Here is a 23,612-nt window from a genome sequence, read left to right as displayed (position 1 = left end):
ATAAAAAAAACTTGTTTTTTTTAAGAGTTTTTTTTTTCGCCTAAGTATTATCACCCCGTTGAAATGGACCATTTTCGTTGTCTTGTGCCTTTTTGAAAATAAAAATTGACCAGGTCTAAAATCTTAAACACGAAAATAAGTTTGTCAAAAACTTGAGGCTTGGTATAAATGAATCGCCGCTAGCTTTTATTTCAACTTTGCTTTGCACACATTACATTGGCATCTTATATACCCTTTCACGGACAGTTTAAACGTTTAGTAAACTTTCTATCATCCCTTTACTGAGTGTAGACAACAATGAAATAGTCATAACACTTTTAGACACTATTTGACACTAATTCTATTGTTTTCTTATGTTTCCTTTTGAGTGTTACGCGCAAACTGGTAGATATTGTTTCACGGGTTAAATGAAATCACTCTAGCAAACAACATCTAGTTCGTGTGCAGTATACAAAAAACTTTCAAAGTATTTAATATGATAAAGGCGTTTTTTATACTTTCCTATATTTTATAATTTCAAATTAAATTCTGTAATTTCTGTTATACTCCAATGTTCTTACAAAGTCCTATTACTTACTTAGTCTGTTGCATTTTTAACCAAACTTCACCAACTGTTTGTATACCTTAAATCCTTCCTGGACGTTAAACAACATCTCTGAGTTTTTAATACGATCATCAAGGTTAATTACTTGCTTTAAGCGATAACGACAATACGAGATCAGAACAATTAGCTTGTCAAGAAAAATTCGTGTGCTTTGATTTCTCCATCAAAAGTTAAGAGTTATTAGCTCGTGATCATCGAGGTTCCCAAGATTCCAGTCTGAAATTAAAAAGACAAATTATTACCTAATCTTTAACACGGTTTCTGATATAAAATTTTGTTTGCATTTGTGACAATATCCTTCAGAAAACGGGCATATCGCAGATTAAAAAACACCTAGTTTAACAAATCTATAAGTGAGAAACTTTAATATAAAATGTAACTTTGCGCAGTATATATCATGTATATTATACAGTCGCAGGGAAAGGGTTTATGTTATGCTACTCTTTAGATCTTTCGATTTAAAACCGAGTTTCTTTTTCACTGTCGCATGACTCTGAGGTTTTCGAAAGTTTTGTTTGCTAAATTTCAGGTTGGCTTAAGGTGGCCTGTTTCTTTGAAAATGAAACAAAAGATGAGAAATTGTGTTTCTCACTGTTTTAGAGCAGTTTTCAATTGAGTGTCGTAAAACCAAAGTAAGCACTCTAGCCAATCACAAAGAGCAAGGACAATCCAGTTAACCAATAAAAACTCGAAATAAATACATGTCAGACATGTTGCCGGCACGAGGCGCGGGAAAACGTGCGCAAGCGAGTCATGATTGGTTTTGGATGAGAAAATGGCACGAGATTTTTAAACCAATCAATAAGCGTAGTTTTGCAAAACCAAAGCAAATGTGAATTACTTTCGACACTTAAGTGAAAACGCTATCTAGTTGGTATTTGTTCCACACGTACAAATTAAGGCTCTCCAATTCTACCCATTTTACCTTCGCTGATCTAGTTACATAGGCTTTACGCTTCTATCGGACGTTTTCTTAAATTATTGCTGTGTATAAAATCACACACATTCAATTTATGTTAAAGTTGGGAGGAAAGCGTTCTTCTGTAAAAAAAAAATTAAGCCTTACTTGTTGCATGGGTGTTCCAAATCTTCTAGTACATCAGTGGTGTCAATTTGACCATCACCACCCCACTCGGGTTGACAAAGGCACTGAAGCTTTGACTAAATATCCCAAGATCCTTGTGTTCAAACAGGTCACGTGCCACAGCGTGCGGAGCAGTCAATCCAACCTGGAATGATAAATACAGAAATTTCACCTTGTTTCTTTGTCATGTGGTCATGTTAAATAACTTAGAGCCAATAAAGGGTAAAGGATAAAGTCGGCATACTAGTAAAGTGTAACATAGAAATCTCTAAAGAAATTTCGTGTAACTGTGTAGCGCATATAACTCAGGGTTGGAAATTAGCGCTCGCCCACTTGCCCAGGCGAGTGTGAAAACTGTCGGGCGCGTACAAATCATGGATCACTCGCCCGGTTTGGCGAGTACGATTTTCATATCCAGTATTGTATTTTTCAAAATAAGCGTAACTTTTACTTTTTACTTCAAAATAATCCAAACTGTCCACAAGCCGATACCTTACCAACATTTTGTAATCTCAAACAAAGCTGCGTTCGAGTTCGTAAACAGACACAAAAATGGCTTCCGTTTGGTGATTGTTATAACAATAGAGTTGATGTTCGCGGGCGTAAATATGTTTTTGGCCCGACTCAGGCTCATTTTAGCCCGAGCCGCAGGCGAGGGCTAAAATGAGCTTTGAGAAGGGCCAAAAACATATTTACGCCCAAGAACATCAACTCTATTACTATTATAATCATTTCAGAGGGCATTTAGGTAAGGAATCAAAAACAGTAAGCGATATCGTGAACGCTGCCGTTACGAGTCGGCGTTTATTCTGATTGAAAACCAGGGCATGTACTAAAACCCGAAACAACGAAACGAAACCACCGAAACGAAACGACCGAAACGAGCGAAACCACCGAAACGAGCGAAACGAAACCGCCGAAACCGCCGAAACAACCGAAACGGCCGAAACGAGCGAAACGAAACTAAATCACTGAAACAAGCAAAACCCATTACAATTATTGAGAGCTAACCGTAAACAGGCTAACCGGAGTGCATAGTAGGCTAACCTAAGTGAAAAGTAGGCTAACCGGAGTGTGTAGTAGGCTAACAGGAGTGTATAGTAGGCTAACCGGAGCGAATAGTAGGCTAAACGGAGTGTATAGTAGGCTAACCTGAGTGTATAGTACGGTAAGTGGCTAAAATATTGATGTTTTGCTTGTTTCGGTAATTTTGTTTCGTTTCGCTTGTTTCGGCCGTTTCGGTTGTTTCGGCGGTTTCGTTTCGGTCGTTTCGGCGGTTTCGGTCGTTTCGTTTCGGTGGTTTCGTTTCGTTGTTTCGGGTTTTAGTACATGCCGAAAACCAGGTTTAAAAGTTTACAAAACTCGGCAGAAAACCGCAAAATTACTCAAAACAATCTTTGCTTGAAAAAGGAAATTACAAAATTATATCGGCAGCAAAGAAATAGTCGTCATTTATAAGCGTTAAAATTAATTGTGCTGTTAACTGAACTGGCAGTTTGGAATATGCCTGAAATTCAACTGAGCGAGTTTCGCTCGACGAAGACAAACTTACATTCACTTCGCCGCCTGGATTCTTCTTTGAGTTTCTGTTATTCCTCTTCATCTAGTTTAGAAGACTGAGAATTTGCTTTCCCGTTCAGTCCTTCAAACATTTTGTCGTTATAAAGCTCAAAAACAGTTTTGAAGCGTCTCGACTAAAATTAAACGAAGCTTGAAATATTATTCCACTAGCTTGTGTCAGCCAGCAAGAAAACGGCGCGAACAGTTGAATGGTTTTCAGTTCTGATTGGCTGGCTTCGTTTTTTTCTTGTTTCTGATTGGTCCACCGCAGCGGGCTAAAATATATTTTAGCCCGCTGAATTCTCCATTTTAGCCCGCAAAATACGCCACAATGCCCGATGAAATGATTATAATACATGATCGCCATACTTGTACAAAGTAATACCTCTGGACAGAAACACACTAACTCGTCTACCGAGCCACAAAACGCAGCAAGTTCGCCTTTTCCCGATTTTCCCGCCTCTTTTTCTGCGCAATTTTGACACTTTGCTCGCCAACTACAGGAATTTGGGGAGACGCTCATGGTTTATTGTGGAGTAACGTCTACGTAATTTAAAATTTAAGTTATACATTTTATTATTTGTGGGGGGGGGGGGGGGGGGCGGAGAGGGACTAAATTTTCCTTTCTTAAATGGAAAAGACTGGGCGAGTGAAAATTGATCTGGGCGAGTGCAATTTGAAGGTCACTCGCCCAGATGGCGAGTACTCCGAAATTTAAGTTTCCAACCCTGTAACTTGTGAATTGAAAACGATAATTAAAATGAAAAATGCGCCTGATGGTAGTATACTACTCAAGTGGCCCATCAGGCCAGAGCTTATCCCGGTTTCATGGTAGCATGAAGCGACTAGGAGTATTTTATTTCACCCTTGGATAGGATGCTAGTCCATCGTAGGATTACCCCCCAGCAGTAAATTGGCCTGTACCCATTTATACACCTGGATGAAGAGAGGCACTATGAGAGTAAAGTGTCTTACCCAAGAACGCAACAAATTGCCCCAACCAGGGCTTGAACACCGACTACTCGATCTGGGCCCAGTTGTTCAAAGGGCGGATAACGCTATCCGCTGGATAAATTGCTTTCCAGTGGATAGCGTAGTATGTTTTGTTAGCATTTATCGACTGGATATCGATTTATCTGGTAGATAGCGTTATCCGCCCTCCGAACAACTGGGCCCTGGAGTCCGGTGCACTGACCATTAGACCACCACGCCTTCCATAAGCCAATAAAGTGGCCTGGAGTATTGTCGGTAATGTAGAAGCTCTTGTAAGCTTGTAATTGTACTTGTCCTCCAGCGTAGCAGTTGCTATTGTTTTTGGGGCCCAGTATTGTTACTCCCCCTAGATGGGATACTAGTCCATCGCAAGTTACACCCCGACATCAATATCCTGCCAGGTTGTCCCAACAGTTCATCAGTACCCATTTACACACCTGGGTGGCTAGAAGCAGAGGTGCTTTGATAGTAAACTATCCTACACGAGCAGAGGTGGCGGAGCGTTTTGAAACGTGAGGGGGCCCATTGCACTCCAAGCCAAGCCCAAGGAGGGCGCATCCCCAACTCAAAATTCCCAAAATATCTTCAACAACAGTGTGTCCGTAATCGATCTGTGACAATGCATAACTAGCCAGTTCAGACGATCCTGCTTCATGGTGCTTTTTGGGTGGCTTTTTAGACGTCGGAGGGCAGAAAATATACGCTCTGAAGTCGCGGATGCCACAGGTAATGTGAAATACAATCTTCACAGATTGTGGACCTCTCCTAGTAGTGTTTTGGGAAGAGGGGTTACGTTGAAAGTTTTACACCATAATATCCCGCCAAGCATGGTCCTAATAAAACTATTTGTGTCTTGAAACACCAATTTTTATGCTGCACTAAAGATACTTTTGGAACTGAAATATGGGTAGGGGGGAGCCCCACAAATTTTTTGACATGCTTGATTACTCACCAATTTAAAACTTGCTTCAATAGATTCAGGGAGGGACTGAGAATGTGAAAACAATACCACAGCTACTGAACCATCAGCCAATGGTCGTGCCCAGATCTCTCTGTTGCCATTCTAGAATGCAACACAAGAACAAGTCACCCTCACCTGAACACAAATTTAATTTTAAATAACTAATTAAAATAAAGTTTCAAAGACCGTGGGGAATGAAGCAGTCAACAGTTCATTAGTTCATTAGGCAATCTTTTTATAATTCCTCATTAAAGTTTCCATTTTGCGAAACTTGTTTTTTTTTCTGTTGAGGTGATGTCTTTTCCTTAACCTGTTTTTTTTTTTGTCGAGGTGATGTCTTTTCCTTACTTAGGGAGCCCAAAACGTAAAGCATTAATTTCTCTTTTCTGGGTTCATTAATATTTCTTTAATTCTGATTCTGAAATTTTGGTTTTAAATCAAGACAATATCTCTTCACTGATTGATGATTCCTTCAAGTTAATCACCTGCCGTGTTAATGTGCGAAGTATCACCAGTGAAAAAAACAAAGGAAACCAAAAAGTCCCCCTTAAAGTCACCATAGGATGGTTATTCTCTCAGCCCTAGGCACGCAATGCGTGCATAGGGCTCTGTAGCTATAGTATTTTGCATGCAGTGCAGGCTAATGATGCTAGATTATTAATTTCAGCTTGTTATATGGTCAAGTTTATCAAGTCTCTTGACTGTATGACTGGTCAAGTAATAATTCCTTTATTTTACATTCAGATTGTTTAGTGCCTCACCAAGAGAACTCTCCTGCCCATTTTTCCAAGTTTGTCTTGATTGACAGCTATCACTTCACTGCAAAATAAATGTGATATTATGTGAAATCTCATGGAAATTTCCCTGGGTGATAGTTACTTGTGGGATTTGATCTGTTTTAAAAACCCACCTCCACCCCTGACCCCCCACCCCCTCTCTCTCTCCACCCTCTTATCGCCATGTTTCTTGTTGAAACCTAATAATCATAAACCTATTAACAATAATCTTGCATCCACAATGTCAGGTACTGGTGTGAGCTTTGGATGTGGTACATGCCACATTTGTGACACAACTTGCTCCAAATTGAGCCAGTTCAATGGCCAAAATGTTATTTTTTAATTATACACACACACTGCATTAAGTTACTTCTGTAAAAATCATTAGAAAACCTCACCTATTTTGAAGGATTGTTTTGGCCCAAGGTGAAATTTTACGAAGATCAGTGGACATAATCAAAGGCTGTAAGAAAGAAATACAGTGCAACATAAACTATCGCATACAATACAATACAATAATTTTTGCTTAGCTATAAACAGCCTGTTGATTTACATGAAAGCATATCATTAGATCACTGGTTGTCTTGAAAATGGGTTCCTATACAATAGCAACAAGGGTTTGGGGAACTTAAAAGTGTTATTTCATAGTTAAGGAAACTACTCTCGAGTTCTCCTAACTACTCATGCTGTCAGGTTCCGGAAATACAGGACAGTAAGTTGGATGTTTTTCTTACAACTGTTCCAGGTGACATGTAACATGCTTTGGGCATGCTTTGGTCCCACTAACACATGCAGGAGAACTTGAAAGCACCATACTTTTTAGATATGAAAATTAAATTTAGTTTAGGTACCACCTGGCATGTTCCATTTCAAGTTTTGGTATGTTTCAAAGTAAGCCATGAATAAACAGGAAATAGTTCTCAAAGAAATGTCAGTTTTGTCTTAAATGCAGCTCTTCCTAGCCAGTATCAGACACTCGCCAATAAGAACATCCACAATAGTAGCTATTAAGGGGTGTTTTCCAAATTATTGCTAACAAGCATCCCTCTTGTTTTTATAGGGGTGTCTCACCCTCTCTCTCTCTCTGATCTGTTACATTACATTACGATACCATTAAGTTGGGTCAAGTTTACTTACAGAAGCCATGATGGACCAAATGGCAAACTGAGCCTTGGATTGTTCAAAACTTAAACTAAAGTCACCAATAATAAGCTGAGGATAAATAGCAACAAATTACATCACATCAGTTCAGACTCCTTATTAGAGGATTTATTGCTATACAACTTAAATGGTTTTGGAAGAGCGATGTTTGGCAACACTTACTTTTTTGCCAATTTGTTTCTTTTCTGGAGAAGACTGATTTGTGTAATTTAAGGTGGATGACATTAGCTGATTAGCACAACAGTGCTAAATACATTAGCTCCTATTATTCTCTCTTTTCAAGTGTACTATCTATTTAAAAAGTAGCTTTAAAATGTAACAACAGAGAAAGCCCTCTTCAGTGTTATATTATGCTGAGTGACTTGACGGCCAACACATCACTCTAAGTGATTGAGCCTGGTCATTGCTTTTGTTGTCAAGTTATTGGAAAGAAATACCTAATGGACAGACACACGTTTCCTAGTCCTGCTTCGTTAATGCTATAGAGACGGGAACCGGACATTGCTTTTGTGCCAAGTTATTATTATTGGACAAAAAGACCTGGGACAGACACCTTTCATAGTCCTGTTTTCTGAATGCTTTAGAGACAGGAATTTAAAATCGGCCCTACTGACACTTCAAATGACTTGTATCAATGTCACAGTTACCATATCAGGATCATTCCAGTTGCCTGGTCCTGCTACAGGTATCATCTCATCTTGATGGTCCCCATACCACTTAATTATTGATGTAACACTCTGCCAAGAATCCTGCAAAACAGCAAGTCAACTGATCACTTTATTATGTGCACTGTAACATAATGACTACAGAAACAAATACTGCATTGTATCTTAATATACTCTTCCAAGTAGATTCAGTTCAGTGACAATGCTTGGTGTTTAATCAAACACTTAGCATTGAATGGTGTAGTTATAGCACAAAATGGGACGGGGGGATGGGGGGATGGGGGGCTGGGGGGGGGTGGTCAGTACTCCCTATAGTGTACTATTGGGGGAGGCTCCACTCAAAACGAGTACCTTTTTCAGGCTGGCAGGTATATAAAAAGGCAGGAATTCATGAGTATACAAAAGGGTAGAGAAAACTTTTAGAAAGGACCTTTTAAAATATCTCAAAAAGACACACTGAACAGCTGTTTCATTAATTTGTTTAGTATTATTTTTAGGGGTTATAACGTGGACATAAGCCAAGTTTTCGGTCGAATTCTTTTTTTTTTTGTTTTTTGTGTCGGGATGGTCAGGCAGTCCTGAGGAAGGCAGTTACTATTCCACACTGAGTTCATGTCTTGAGACTTCTCATTTTTTCATACACGAAGTATAAATCACACTTAAACTATTTTTTTTTAAGTTAAAAAAATAGTTGAGACCAAGAGGATTTGAACCCAGATGACCAGCATGCCAAGCGGGAAAGATACCACTAAGCCACCGACGACCAGCTGCCATGATCCTGATTATTTTAGATAGAAATTCTAACCCTATTATAAAAGCTAACTGCAAGCAACCCAAGCTAAAGTAGGCTAACCGGAGTGCTATTTAGGCTAACCCGAGTGCTAGTTAGGCTAAGCGGAGTTCTAGTTAGGCTAACCGGAGTGCTATTTAGGCTAACCCGAGTGCTAGCTAGGCTAACTGGAGTGCTAGTTAGGCTTACCGCAGTGCTGTTATTATTATTATTATTATATAGTATTCTACCTGAACTGAGTGTAACATGGTATAAATGTCATGAGGTGACTCGCTATTGTCTCACGACATCAACTGAGTGCAGAATAGTTAGTCCCGTCCTGATAAGAATTGGCTCTAAACTGGTCCAACGTCGTCATGCAATATTTGTTTACAGATCGTCTGGTAATATTATATAATCTGACAAGCAAATTGAAGGTCCCCTGGGGTGAAATAATCAAAACACTCTCTGCATTTAAGATGGCCAGAGTAAATGCTGTTTGCAGGTTCTTGTTGAAGTTAAAAATTTAAAAATGAATCCCTTCTGTAGGTATGTGAAAGGGGTATCGTTGTGCTATCAATGGTCTACTGCCAAAAAAAATACCTTTTTCACCCTCCCCTTAACAAAAAACAGTTTACAATACCTGTATGTCACCATAGTTTCTCCACAAGTTGCAATTTTCAGCAATCCATGTATAATTAGGCTGAAAAGTTAAAAGAAAACCAATTTTAATATTACAATTATTAATAACATTAAATTAAAAAGCTTTTTCCTAAGAATCTCTGACACTGAGTCTCACCGTTCTCTTCGAACTCTGATAAGCTGGCCAGCTACAAGAAAAAACTATTGGTCTCCCTGTTTTGTTAAGTGCTTTAGTGACCACTGGGTATCCTGTATCCATCTTGTCAGGGTCGCTATAACAACCATCAAGCTTAAGGTAGTCAACTCCCCAGGCAGCAAATGTCTGGAAATGAATCAGAAATGAGCAACAAATTACAACCAGTTTTCAAAATGAGTGTCTTAAAAGTTGATAATACTGTCACCTTCTTAAAGCAGACACAGCTGTAAAGTAGTAACAATATCCCCAGGGTAGAAATGTACATAGTTAAAGTTTTATGCCCAGGTGAATATCCTAGAGGCATATAAACACTTCTCTAAACGGGGACTGCTCAAGTTGGTCTCAAGGGTACCAAAGAAGTTTGCTATTAATAACACTGTTTCTAAGACTTACAATTATTAAAGAAGCAAAATACCGGTAAAATAGATCAGTCGACTTACATCCATGTCTTGTTGAATGTGGTCAATAGTTCCTGGATATCCTGCACATGTTTTTGTTCCATAATCTAGAGAGAAATATATGAGGGGCAGGGAACTATTGGTCAGTGAATCACTCTCCAGGATTAATTTTTATTGGTGGTCGAGTTTGGGCCCTGGTGCCGGGTCACTGAGTACTCGATCATAATGATGCAAATATGTCCCCCACTTTCAGAGATCTCTGCTTAGATAGTTTACAGTAAGCATGCACACCAAGTTCTGGTCCCAATAACATTTTTAAAACTATTCAAAGCATTATTTTTCCATGCAGTAACTGTCCTTGCTGCTGATTGTTCTAACTACAGACCAAAATTAAAGGCAGACCTTAGAACCAATGAATGTGATGAATTATGCAACCCTCCAAGTTAAGACCATTTTAGTCACCATGGCAACTAAAATATTGGAGCTGGCGACTAGATTGGAACCATCGCCAGCCTGGCAACTAAAATTGAGAAGGATTGAAAGCGTGAGCTTAATTTAGCAACTAAAATAATTTATTCTTCACAGGCGACCCCACTTGAGCAGTTGGTGGCCAAATGGCCACTAAGGAAAAAAATAAACTTGGAGGGGTATTTGTTGCCTTTTGTATCTGTCATAGACTTATAATTTCCTAGAACTATTACCTGCATATATTCCAAACTTTAATCCTTTTGAATGAATCTGAAACAGGAAAAATACTTTCACAGTAAAAAGTTAGCAATTCAAGACTTACAAGAATGTTAACAAATAGAACATCTCTAAGTTTATAAAGCAACACTGCATGCACAATGAGGTGTCTACATTTAGTTGGTTTACTTCAAAGAAATTGTACGAGCCGGGGACCAATTTAACTACTTTCTGTAATAACGAAGTGTTGCATCAAGCAGATTTCTGTAAAGCATGGTTCTCAAGTACAAGAAATCCTGGTGAAACAAGATACATGATTGTACTAACAGGACTGTAACTACATGTAGCAAGCAAGAGGCAAGACGAAGCACTTGCCTCATCTAAATTTTAACCAAAAATGAAAAAATTCTGGGTTGGTTTTTTGCCTATTCTAGTTAATTTATTTTATGCTGTAATTATTTCTATTTATTTTGGCAAAATAAAACTGTTTGTTGTTGTTGTTGTTGTTGGGGAAATAAGCCCCACTTGAACTAGATTGATTTTTCTGAAGAAATACCTTATGAAAAATTTAATGCCGAGAAAAATGTATCAGATCTTCTGGATCTCACAATTTTCTGGGGGCATGGCCTCAGACCTTGCCTCCTCTATGCCTTAAGTCTGGCTATGGTCCTGACTAAATAAATTGGATGAGTAGGCGATAACACACATACGTATTCACCAAGAGCTTTCATTCCACTTGGAAATCTTGCAGGATCTGGTTGCAGCTGACCATCAGATGTGCGATTGTGAGACATCCAACAATCCTAAGTAAGAAATGGTAACTTAGAAATATGTACCTGACAAAGCTAGGTCGGATAGGATAGGATAGGATAGGATAGGGACGGGACGGGAGGGGAGAGGAGAGGAGAGGATAACTTTATTTTGACACGGTATTTCCATTAGCCTATAATTATAAAAACTAACTTAATAAGCTAACTGCAGTATAAATAGCATTGAATGCATGAGCCTCCATGCAAGAGGTTGTACAAAAGACAAAAAGTACTTACATCAATGGATACATATTTATACCCTGCATCTCTGAAGCCATCCTCGGCCATGCGATCTGCCATCTCAGTAATTAACTTTTCACTGAAAAAGGGATGGTATTGATAAATAAATTAGTTTTTTATTTCGTCTTTTTTTAGCATTTTAAAATACCGGTAACAATAAGAACAGAAAACAAAATGTCAAATTTTGACCTCATGTCCAGAGATCAGAGTTTGAACTAGCATGGGTTGTTCTTGTGTTGCATTCACGTATAAAATAAAAGACTTCAATTTCACATTGTGTCTCACCACCTAACTTGTACACAAATCAGGAGCCAATTAAGATCTGGAGCCCTGAGCATTAAGGGAGTTTTCTTCCCTGATCTAAAACCATCAGTTAAGTGCATTCAGAAGGACCTACCATAAATGATTGATTAAGCACTGCTACTCAAATAAGCGCCACTCTTAAATAACCACCGCACCTTTACTGAAAATAATTTAACGGGCATCACGGCGCTAATTTGGGTATTAAGGAAGAGACTGTGCAACTGTACCTCTTGTATTTGAACAGCAATACTTTCACAAAAAGACCGAGAAACTGTGTTCTGATGTATTTCATTTGAAATAATTTTATATTAAATATTTGTGCATATCTAGTATGAGGCTCACTTTATTCTCTCTATTCCCCTGAAATAAGTGCCACTCTCAAATAAGTGCCGCACCTTTAACAGGGAAATTAAATAAGCGCCATGAAACTAAATACATCATTTACGGTACACAGGGAAGAAACACATTGTCACTGTCGAGCCACTGGCTATATCATTGATAGTAGTTTCAACTGATATATCAAAATAATATAGATGTATCTGGTGCAACAGTAGTGGGCATAAACCAGTCCCCAGTTCCCCCTTCTCTATAATTCCTACGACCCTGCAAATAAGGTCTAGCAAATTATTTGGAGAAACCTAGTATGAAATGCAACTAAGGAGTCTGCTGATGGACTAGCATCACCTTTTAATATTTTAAACCACTAATTTATTGTTTGGCTTGAAGCCAGTTCATCAATCTACATGTGAAAATAAAGAATTGGATAGCTATACCCAATACAATTTTCTGGATCATTTGTACAGTCAATGTTACAGCGGTATCTCTCCCAATCCATCCATCCCACTAAAAGAAAAAACAAACAAGTATGAGAATAAATTAAATTAAACATAGTGAAAATTCTTTCATTCTGGTGACAAAATGAACAAAGATCACTACATGCATTGAAGCAGATGGCCTTGAATTTTGCCAGGTTTTTTAATATTATTTGATACAACTTGATAAGTTTTTGCCCACAAGGACAGACACTGTCCACAGTGACCCGGGTAAATTTGAAAACGCATCTTTCCCCGGTTAGGCCAACCGTCCACACTGAACCGGGGTTTTCGGTCACAGAAAATAGAGCTTTTTAAAAACACTCAACAAAGTCTGAAGCGTATCGTTTTCAAATTTACTCGGGTAAATGTGGACAGAAAACATTTTATGCTGCGTTTTTAAATTTACCCGGGTCAGTGTGGACGGGGCCTAAGACAGACAACACTTTAAGGCATGCAGAAACTTTTTCAAGCAGGGCACTTCTCTAAGACAGACATCTTTCTAAGGCAGTTAAACACCTTTCTCTCTAAGAGAAAATATGCCCTGGAGATAGGCCACGGTGGATCTGGATGACAGACTGTCAGCCCCCTCCCCCAATCGCCTCCGCCTTTTTATGCGGAAAACCATAACGTCAGTAGACCGCAATATTTTTTTTTCCCAGACCACAAGTTTCTTTTATTTTCTCCCAAAGATTGAGACTGCCATGCATTTTTCGAACCTAAACTGCCAGATTATAAAGAAAATGGCCACAGATCAGACTGACGTTCAAACTTGGCTCAATCTGCCAGACTGCCAGAGTAGTATGTTGCAAGAAAGGAGCAAGCTACACCCTGTTCCCTCCCCCACCTCTTTTCTTCAATTGAGTAATGGATTTAAATACCACTTATCAACAATTCGTTCAGGTGTTTTTGTCTTCAGATACACCACGTTCCATTTTTTATCCGCATCCCCCGCCCCCACCCCCGTCCGCTAAGGATGGCGTGTTGTTGCAAAGCTAAGGGATTCGTTTTTGCAGTGGATTCATTACATTTCTTGGGATCCGAAGTGTAAAACAAAGAAGAAATAGAAATTAAATGACAAAACATTGAAGGGGTAGTAAAGGTAAATAATGGTTTCTTCACCAAAGAACAACTACAGAGCTCAGAGCTGAAGTAAAACAATTTTATCAGCTGAATATCATGTGACAGGACGCAAGTGGGGTGAGAAACAAAATATGAACTAACAGCAGAAAAACTTGCATTTATAGATCATGTTAGTGACTTACTTGGTGGTGTTCGAGCTAAACCATTGTTTAGAGATTCCACAACGATGCACGCTTGAAATGATATAATAGAAACAACAATTAAAAGTTGTCGACTCAAACAAGGCGCCATTTTTGCTCGAAACTGAAGGCACTGCAAGCCACGAGCTACCAGTCCTTCTCGACCAGCCGTCACGGGTTTCGCGTGACCGACGCAAATCGTTGGTCACGCGATCACATTGAAAAATATTTTGTCTAAGTGTGCTCAGTTTCGGGAAGAAGAAGGTAAATTGAGCGAAGACGTCTTTCCAGCTCGGCATTGCAATGTGCTCGCTACGAATAGCGATTATTTCCACGCCATGTTTACAAATGGAATGAAGGTGTCGAACCAGGAAGTGATCGAACTGAAAGATGAAAGCATTTCACCAGATGCTTTAAAGATTGTCATGGACTCCATCTACACTGGATAAAGATTATTGATTGGTTGATTTGATTGATTAAATCCTTGCATCGGTTCTCGTCGCCAAAAATATATTAGACCCTTTTGTGAAACGTCATCGCTTCTGTATGTATTGCGTGCCATTTATATAAGAGGATCTCTGTAAGTATCTTGCTTTTATATATATGTCTGAATTTATCAAAATCAGGTCAAGGAAATTTCCACCGTTTTAAGCGCAAATCGCTGTAAACGCGTTTTTTTCTCCAAACTCCATGATATAAAAACTAAAGGGAATGTCAGTCTTTTTTTCACTTCTCCTCTCTCTTCTCTACCTTTCAGCGCTGTATTTCTTTTTTTTTTTTTCCCTTTCTTGTGGCGTTTTAAGCCAATTCGCGCAGTAACGTGCTTGTTCAAGAATACTGACGTCACTTTTCTTTGACCCGGTTTTGATAAATTCAGACATATATATGTCTGAATTTATCAAAACCGGGTCAAAGAAAAGTGACGTCAGTATTCTTGAACAAGTACGTTACCGCGCCAATTGGCTTAAAACGCCACAAGAAAGGGAAAAAAAAGAAATACAGCGCTGAAAGGTAGAGAAGAGAGAGGAGAAGAGAAAAAAAGACTGACATTCCCTTTAGTTTTTATATCATCGAGTTTTTTATATATTAAACTCGTTTACAGAGATTTGCGCTTAAAACGGTGAAAATGTCCTTGACCTGGTTTTGATAAATTCAGACATATATAAGTTAATACTTTCACATTCGAAAACACGTGGAAAACGGTTAGATAGTCGAGTAAACACTTTGAAAACGGGTTTCTTTTTCGATGCGGTTTCGAAGTATTTGAAACCGTGCCAAGTGAAAACCGCATGGCCGTGCGACTGCTCTTTCAGAAAGTGAAACTTTTGCCTCGCGCCTCGATCAAGCAATATATTAATACAAAATGATTTGTCCATTCTGAAATTCTGCTGTCAAAGTGTGCTGAATTTCGAGGCGCAAGTGAACTCATCGACGTCAGTTTAAAAGTTGGGGAAGACATCTTTCCAACTATATCGCATTAACTCGCATTGTACTTGCTGCGAATAGCGATTATTTCCACGCCATGTCTACAGATGGAATGAAGGAGTCGAACCAGGAAGTGATCGAACTGAAAGATGAAAGCATTTCACTAAATGCTTTAAAGATTGTCATGGACTTCATCTGCACTGGAGATCTTCATGTCAACGAGGAAAACGTGTTTGAAGTTCTTGCCACCGCTGATCATCTTCAAGTCACAAGGGTTGTTCAACAGTGCTGTGATTTCTTGAAGAGGGAATTTATCCAGAAACGACTTGACCTGCAAAACTACTGTCTGCTGTGTACAGTTACCGATAGACACGGTCTGAAAGATCTGCAAGAGGCAGTGGAGCACAAGATGGCTTCAGAGTATAAGGATATTTGTGAAAGTGAAGAATTCCTGACTCATATTGGCGCAGACCAATTATTCAGCCTCCTCAGTCGAGATGTTCTCAGTGCACCTTCAGAGAGGTTCGTCCTCAAATCAGTAATGCAGTGGATTAAACACAAGAAGGAAGAGAGGATGGCAGTTGCGGCCAAAGTTCTCGGAGCTGTTCGTCTGGGGCTGGTGAACATCAGGGTTGTGATTAAAGAATTGGATAAAGAGGAGATGCAGCGAGTTCCAGAGATTCACATGCTGGTGTATGAAGCACTGATGTATAACTTTAGGCCTTTTCATACTTCCAAGTTTGCTGTGGAGAAAACTAAACCACGATCAATAAGCCCGGTACGTAAGAATGATATTTATAGTTGTAATACCCTTTCATAAAAAATAAGGCTTTTTTTAGCTATATATTCTCTGGTTATACGACTAAATTGAAAAGTTGGTCTAATTGTGATGACCTATCAGTCTGCGTGCAAACGTGTTAAAAAATAGAACCGAAATTTAATTTGCAGTTTTCTAGTCAAGGCACAAACAACAAAGCGGAAGAATTTAATGTTCCGCAAAGCGACACCGACCGAAACTCAAAGAGCTCTTTTGATTTCAGAATCACTTGAAAACGTTCATTTTTAAACTCTATATTAAATTTTTAATTTTATTATGCATGTGCATTTGTATTCTAAGTAATTTTTAAATAATCATGTTATGTATATTTCAGTAATGTCATGAAATTTTAAAGATTGCAAAGAACTGTATAAGTTAGTTTCTATTTTTTATCTGTAATTTAGTTTTAAAGGTCCACATCAGCCCTAGGCTGCCATCTTTATAGACCTTTGTTTTCAAATAAAGTATGTATGTATGTATGTATGTATGTACTGGGTTAGAAGAAATCGCAAGGTTACAAGACGGAGTGCAATAGGCAGGCCGTGGCGTTGAGAAGTTTCCCCTGAGGACGCAAGATGGCCTGCGTTGCAATATCTTCATGTTACATTTTATTAGCTTTTGCAGAAAATAGTCTTTTTAATGCATTTTCAAGGAGAGAAAAAACTGGATTAGGGATAGCGATGAAAAAAGTGCGGGATGCGGGATTCGCGTAAAAAAGGAGAGGGAATGGGGGGATGAGGAACCCTACCCCCCTACCCCCTTCCAGTTTATTGTCAGAAATGGTATAAAAAAATCAATAATTGGACTCCCCCACCACCAGAATCCATAGTGCCCCAAAAATGATAATTAAATTGTGAGTATTATTTAACACATTCAAACTTACAACTGTGTTGTGCATTTTCCTTACCTATAGATCTTGTTTCAGGTTCTTGTGGCCATTCATCCTACAGCGTCTTTAAAGCCAAGCACAGACAGTGAAGATCGCTCTCAGGAGGGTGATCCTTGCCCTCCCAAGACTATGGCTCGGCACTACTTTGATGCTGAGACCAAAATATGGAAACCGATGCCATCTGTACGATTAGGTGAAGAAATTCAGTCATGCTTCAGTGCAATAGTAGTCGGTAATCACATGTATTTAGCTGCACAGATTAAGCAATCCGGTCGCTATGTTTACAGTTGCTCTGTAATCTATCGTTATCACATAGTTAATAACTCATGGGAGATACTAGGGTACAGGGACTGCGCATGTGAATTTGATTCCAATTTTATTAACCATCATTGCTTGCTCAGATCAAGAATTCGCTGGGGGAGACCGCCAACTTTCCCGGGGGTGCAATTATGTTCCGTTGATCATTACATTTATGCAATCAGTGAATCCGATCCACCTCATGCCCAGAGGTACAACAGCTTGGCTAATAACGATTGGGAAAGTAGTGGGGAAAATTTGAGTTTCTTTAATACAAGCAGCAATATTAAGATACTTACTGTAGCGGCAGTCGTTTTGAAATCTAAAATATACGTAATTCAGGGATGTAAAAGGCCCATGGTAGTGAAACAGATTTATGGCATATTCAGGAAACGCAATTATTTCCCATTCCACCACCGGGTCCACCGCTGGGTAGATCAACCAGCTCTAGTGCATTGTTTTGACCCAGAAAAGAACAAATGGAAACAAAAAGCTTCAACCTGCCATCCCCACTTTGGATCTTGTCTTTTTGTTGTCAATGACAGACTCTGTGTGGCGGGGGGAAAGATTTCTTGTCACATTTCTCGTAACCGATATAACATGCCAGCCCCAGTTGAAGTTTATAACGAGGAAAACAACACTTGGTCTGTTGTTAGACAAAAACATATTCCCCCAAACAACCTTGGTGCTGTGGAAATAGAAGGGAGGGTGTATTTCATCATCAACAAATTTCCAATTGACAGTGGAATTAGAATCCCACCAGGGGAGGTACTGAATCATGTTTCTTTAAAGGAATGGGAAAAGTTAGCAGAAGTAAGTAGCGAAGCAGTCTTGTGTTATCTGCCTGTATTATAAAGGAGTCTAAAACTTGAAAACAGAGTAAGATGAAAAGCAGACTGACTAAGAATTAAAAATCTTTGCACCTGGAAGTTTATCATGTGATATGGTGTTAAAGCTTATCACACCATATGCTGTCTAAGTTAGTAGCAAATGTCACGCCATTATTACGTACCTAAATAGAGTTTCTGGATCATAGCGGTCGATCATAGTATCTTTGTAGTTCCTAGCTTAAGAAACTCGAGTGGACTTTTTTTAACTCTCCCTTGGTGAGCGTTTCAATGACTTAATTTTAGTCTGCATGAGTTGTATGTAATAATATGGTTAGTGCTTTATAGCCGTATAGCACTGGCAGCGGCAGTCAATTGCAAAAGAGAACTATGTTTCAGTTAAAGTGTAATATGTGCGTGTTATTTTTTATTTAATGAAATGTAACTGCTTTTGGCAAAACATTTCGCTTAAGGATATATTGATAATTAACTTTTTCAAGGTTAACTGTTAACTTGCTTCACATATGTATAGAGCGATTTTCGATTGAGGGTCGTAAAACTACAACTAAAGTTATCACTCTATAGCCAGTCACAAAGGACGCAGAAATCCAGTGAATCAATCAAAACTCAAAGAAAACATATGAAGCATTAAGCGCGAGAAAATGCGTGTGAGCGAATCACGATTGTTTTTGGTTTTACTTATGACGGGTTATGATTGATCGAGAAAGTGATGCGAGTTTTTTAAACCAATCACTGACTAAGCGTAGTGATGCAAAACCAAAACAAACGTTCAAATGAAAACCGCTCTATAGTCGTGATTTAGAGCTAAGTTTTATAAGGACAAGAGGACATGTATATTAGTATTAAATGTATTACTGACAGCGAGTGGAAATAAAACAGAGTTAATTTTACTATGGCATTTCTGTGGTTTTTGTAGGCACCACTGATTATTTCTTGTTCATAAAGCTCGCCAAATTTGCTGTTTTCAACCATTTTTCTGATGGAACTGTCGCTTCCCGCAGAAAAAATTTACGCTGAGCGGCACTTGCCGCACTCATTTGCCATATAAGGTCAAACATAGGTACATGAGCTGAAAACCGGGATTCAGTGAACCAATCAGAAAGCTAGAAATGCAATATCCGAGGTTGAGAATTTAATAACTGGTTAAAAATAATTATTCCACGAGTGCGCGTCAGATATACCGTTATTTATTTTTCTTATTATTATTATCAGCCTATCACGTACCGGTTTTTCATCTTAGTCTATTTAAATTTTGTAACCGTTTGTTTCCATACTCACTTAGCATTGTATGCCCCTGATGAAGGTTGGTTTTGTTCAACCGAAATATTGGGCCAAAATAAATTTATAACATCAGTCCCTAGGTGTTTGATCAGCCCTGCATTTAAAGTTTGTTTATCTTTGAAAAATACCTACCTTTTATTTGTAAAAGGCTAGATGACGAGCGACGCGTGGAAATGTTAAAAAAATATAGACTTTAGTTTCGACCATGTCGACACTCGACAGGCCATCGTAATTGCCTGCCTTGTATCTTTCCTTTTGTTGAGGCCGGAGGCAGCCATCGAGAAATTGCTTCGATAGCTTTTCATAGATAACAAAACCATCGAATCGAAAAACAGAACACAACCAACAAAAGGTAACTGAACTTTATTTAATTCCCTTGAGAAATTAGAATATTCCCTTGAGAAATAAGGCAGTCCCATGAGACTTTACACGAAAAATGTGGTCTGAGGAGTGAAATTAGTGCAAACTATTCTTACTATTGTATTTAACAAGCAATGGAGTCGGAAAAATTATACCCCTAAGTTATGAAACGTCATCGCTTCTGCATGCATTACGTGTCATTTATTTATAAGTATCATTGTATAAGTATCGATTTTTTCGGCATCTGGGCCATCTTGCTGTGATGGTTACAAGTAGAAGTAGTAGACCAAAGAGCTTAGGCTACAATTTTTCCGACCACATGCTATAATAACGCATCTCATAATCATACACACACAAAAAAACTGAAAACCTACTCCCGGTTACAATGGAAACATTACACTTGCTTATTTTTCACATTCGAAAACACATGGGAAACGGTTAGATAGTCGAGTAAACACTTCGAAACTGTGTCGTTTTCGAGTTTCAAAGTATTTGTCATGATTTGTAACCGTGTCGATTGGAAACCGCACGACCGTGTAAAGCTTTCTGAAAATGAAACTACTGCATAATTTGCCTCGAACAAGCAATACAACATGGAGACCAAAATGATTGCCCATTCTGAAATTCTGTTGTCGAAGTGTGTTAAATTTCGAGACGAAAGTGGATTCATCGACGTTCGTTTAAAAGTTGGGGAAGACATCTTTCCAGCTAATCGCGCTGTACTAGCTGCGAATAGCGATTATTTCCGAGCCATGTTTACAAATGGAATGAAGGAGTCGAACCAGGAAGTGATCGAACTGAAAGATGAAAGCATTTCACCCGATGCTTTAAAGATTGTCATGGACTCCATCTACACTGGAGATCTTCATGTCAACAAGGAAAACGTGTTTGAAGTTTTTGCCGCCGCTGATCATCTTCAAGTCACAATTGTTGTTCAACAGTGTCGTGATTTCATGAAGAGAGAATTTATCCAGAAACGACTTGACCTGCAAAACTACTGTCTGCTGTGTACAGTTGCCGATAGACACGGTCTGAAAGATCTGCAAGAGGCAGCGCAGCACAAGATGGCTTCAATGTACAAGGATATTTGTGAAAGTGAAGAGTTCATAACCCATATTGACGCAGACCAATTATTCAGCCTCCTCAGTCGAGATGACCTCAATGCACCTTCAGAGACGTTCGTCTTCAAATCAGTGATGCAGTGGATTAAACACAAGAAGGAAGAGAGGATGGCAGTTGCGGCCAAAGTTCTCGGAGCTGTTCGTCTGGGGCTGGTGGACATCAGGGTTGTGATTGAAGAACTGAATACGGAGGAGATGCAGCGAGTTCCAGAGATTCACATGCTGGTGTATGATATCATGGTGTATCATGCTATATTTTTCATTTAAGTACGGATTATTTTTTTTTATGGGTGTGGGCACTTTTTCTGAGTAAGATTCTTTTTATTGGCATTGGTATTTGAAAGAATTTTCTCTACCAGCATAACCCTCTGCAAGATCTTTTTTTTTGCCCCACCCATCTTTAGCAGGTGGGGCTTGCAGGGCTGTAGGCAGGATCCTACATGGGTGGATGCGAGCGCCAGAGCCGTGAGCATCTCAAGGGGTACAGGGTTATTCTCCCCCCTGGGAAATTTTGAAATACCAGGTTGTTTAATTCCACATTCCCTGCATTCTGAGAGTCATTTTAACGCTCACTCCCCGATTAAGCGGACCTTTGTGGCCCGTGGGTGGGTGCGGACGCACCCATCGCACCACCCCTGCCTACGGCCCTGGCTTGCTTGAATTGTTTTTTTTTCCGTTAATACTTGTGCATGAATTTTTTCTTTAACTTTTCTTGTGCAAGAACTTTTTGGGGGGTAATTGCCCAACTTTCCCACCCCTCAAAAAAATATGGTCCAACCCTTAGTTACCGTAAAAATAAGTGGTGGATGACACACCATTTACCTAAAAAGCCTTATCAGTGATGTTTGTAAATAGAGTTTCTGGATCATAGAAGCTTTTTGTATTGTGCTGCTTTGTATAGCCTGTAGATTTCAAAACTTAAAACTTTTTTTAAAGTGCAAACTCAAATTTTTAATATTAGGATTAGTGGGATTTATATTTGAATTCTATATTTATCTTGGCATCTCTTTTTAATTTCTGTTTTTTAATGATATTAATGTAATAGTAATGTAAGTAGTTTTATTGTAAATAGTTGTGCGTTTTTAACATGAGCCCCTGTCTCGGGAGATTGGGCAACCACTCCCAATGTCAACGACTCTAAATAAAATACAATCATACCATTTGATGTGATCTCAGTGCTTCGAAGATTCGTAATGTCTGCATTGACTTAACGATTCTTAACGATAACGTAATGCATCAGTCAATTCCAGCAGTGCCCATCCCCCCCGGGCTAACCCCCGGGGTGGGGATGAAGGAACCGGGCAAATGCCCCGCTCCCGGGTTGATTGTTTTCAATCTCTCGATAGGTGATATAAGAATATAATACAAGTTGTTGCTTCTTACCAATGAAGAAATATCTAAAATTGAGAAAATATACCTTTAAAAACATCCACGAACATCCACGAGCTTCTCTAGTCCTTCATGAACTAGCTAATCTGCAACGTAGTCCACGTCTTGGTCTATAAATGCCTCCATCACGAATACGCGACTCACTCCACGGTTTTGAAAGCACGTGTCAAATGCCCGGGGGTCAACCCGAGGTACGCAAATGCCCCACCCTCGAGACGGGCAACATTAGGAAATGCCCCACGGTTGCCCCGGGGGGGGGGGGGATGGGCACTGCTGGAATTGACTGATAAATAATCTAAGTAGGGAGCTTAAGCAAAGGTCAGCAAACTACCACGACAACGTGAACGAGAACGCCACCAAACAAAAGATTTAATGAGCAGAATAATTACTCTGCACGTGCATTTTAAATCATGGTACATTTCTTGGCCGTTCTCTTCCAAACAACAACGTGAAATAACCAAATTCTACGTATTTTAGAGAACGTCAAAGACATATTTCTATTTGGGATTGAACCCTCTGTTAACATATTTCAGCTGGAGCTAGTTCCTAAAGCAATAGATACACTGAATACATCTGGATAATCGCGAAAGTCTCAAGTAAAAAGTTCATTTTTCACTAGCCGTTGTCCTCGGATCGGAGTCGCCGTGGTCGGCTGGTTCTCATATAATCGCCCCGATCGTCTCTGTCGCTTCTGTCGTTTGCAAATTCTGAGGCGATCGTAGGCGATCGAAGCGATTGCAAGCGATCAGGGGGTTCTCATATCATCGCCCCGATCGTCTGGTATATGCAAAATAGGGTTAATCAACCAAGATAATAATTCATGATCTTTTCTTTGTTCCCGCATATGAATATTCGATTTTATTCCGATCGACGCACGTGTGTTTTTTTAAAAACTCCGATATCGCTTATGGCAGCCTTCGATGCAAAGGCAAAATTCGTGGCCTCCTATCTTCTCATTATTGCCGTTTTACGGCGAAGAAGCAAAAGGGAGGCCAAACGGAAACGTACTTCTGGGTAGTACTGATGCACCATGGGACAGTTTGGATCGCTTCGATCGTCTCCCTCTGCGGCAGTAGTTCTCATATAATCGCCGCGGTCTGCGACCGTCTGCGACCGATCGCCCGGATAGAACACGGGCGATCGAAGCGATCGCGATCGCCCCGATCGTCGCAGACGTCTCTGTAATGTTCTCATATGATCGCCCCGATCGCAAGCAAACTTTTGAGAGGGTCCCCAATAGGTTTTTCGGGATCCGCGATTTGGCTT

At 39.5% G+C, this 23,612-nt stretch overlaps 3 protein-coding genes across 3 annotated transcripts; 2 read left to right on the top strand and 1 right to left on the bottom strand.

The window, feature by feature from the left end:
- Positions 1 to 165: 165 nt before the first annotated feature.
- LOC144661544 (alpha-N-acetylgalactosaminidase-like) lies at positions 166 to 14,662 on the bottom strand. Its single transcript, XM_078522378.1, has 15 exons — positions 13,923 to 14,662; positions 12,619 to 12,688; positions 11,540 to 11,621; positions 11,204 to 11,296; positions 10,511 to 10,547; positions 9,852 to 9,916; positions 9,373 to 9,537; positions 9,217 to 9,276; positions 7,787 to 7,888; positions 7,116 to 7,190; positions 6,377 to 6,441; positions 5,964 to 6,021; positions 5,194 to 5,304; positions 1,671 to 1,833; positions 166 to 820 (listed from the first exon to the last, which is right to left on the bottom strand). The coding sequence occupies exons 1-14, from the start codon at positions 14,029 to 14,031 to the stop codon at positions 1,696 to 1,698; spliced, it is 1,230 nt and encodes a 409-aa protein (XP_078378504.1). The 5' UTR covers positions 14,032 to 14,662; the 3' UTR covers positions 166 to 820; positions 1,671 to 1,695.
- A 168-nt stretch (positions 14,663 to 14,830) lies between these two features.
- Positions 14,831 to 19,085, top strand: LOC144654957 (uncharacterized). The gene is made up of 2 exons (XM_078515215.1): positions 14,831 to 16,122; positions 17,087 to 19,085. The coding sequence occupies exons 1-2, from the start codon at positions 15,442 to 15,444 to the stop codon at positions 18,200 to 18,202; spliced, it is 1,797 nt and encodes a 598-aa protein (XP_078371341.1). The 5' UTR covers positions 14,831 to 15,441; the 3' UTR covers positions 18,203 to 19,085.
- A 1,149-nt stretch (positions 19,086 to 20,234) lies between these two features.
- On the top strand, positions 20,235 to 22,104 carry LOC144665988 (kelch-like protein 12). The gene has a single exon (XM_078527361.1). It carries the CDS (start codon positions 20,430 to 20,432, stop codon positions 21,222 to 21,224), a length of 795 nt encoding a protein of 264 aa, XP_078383487.1. The 5' UTR covers positions 20,235 to 20,429; the 3' UTR covers positions 21,225 to 22,104.
- The last annotated feature ends 1,508 nt before the right edge of the window (positions 22,105 to 23,612 follow it).

The sequence above is a fragment of the Oculina patagonica genome, chromosome 1 (genome assembly GCF_052425735.1).
Source record: "Oculina patagonica isolate OP01 chromosome 1, crgOcupat, whole genome shotgun sequence".
In the NCBI taxonomy this organism is placed as follows: domain Eukaryota; kingdom Metazoa; phylum Cnidaria; class Anthozoa; order Scleractinia; family Oculinidae; genus Oculina; species Oculina patagonica.
This window is presented reverse-complemented; position numbering and strand designations above follow the sequence as displayed.

Bases quoted from the DNA above. Each gene is read 5' to 3' on its own strand.
- LOC144654957 (XM_078515215.1), top strand. From the start codon at position 15,442: ATGTCTACAGATGGAATGAAGGAGTCGAACCAGGAAGTGATCGAACTG. The intron at 16,123-17,086 runs GTACGTAAGAAT...ATCTTGTTTCAG, and splicing joins AACCACGATCAATAAGCCCG to GTTCTTGTGGCCATTCATCC.
- LOC144665988 (XM_078527361.1), top strand. From the start codon at position 20,430: ATGGAGACCAAAATGATTGCCCATTCTGAAATTCTGTTGTCGAAGTGT.
- LOC144661544 (XM_078522378.1), bottom strand. From the start codon at position 14,031: ATGGCGCCTTGTTTGAGTCGACAACTTTTAATTGTTGTTTCTATTATA. The intron at 9,917-10,510 runs GTAATAGTTCTA...ATTTCTCTCTAG, and splicing joins AAAGTTTGGAATATATGCAG to ATTATGGAACAAAAACATGT. The intron at 7,889-9,216 runs GTATTGTAAACT...GCTGTTTTGCAG, and splicing joins GAAACTATGGTGACATACAG to GATTCTTGGCAGAGTGTTAC.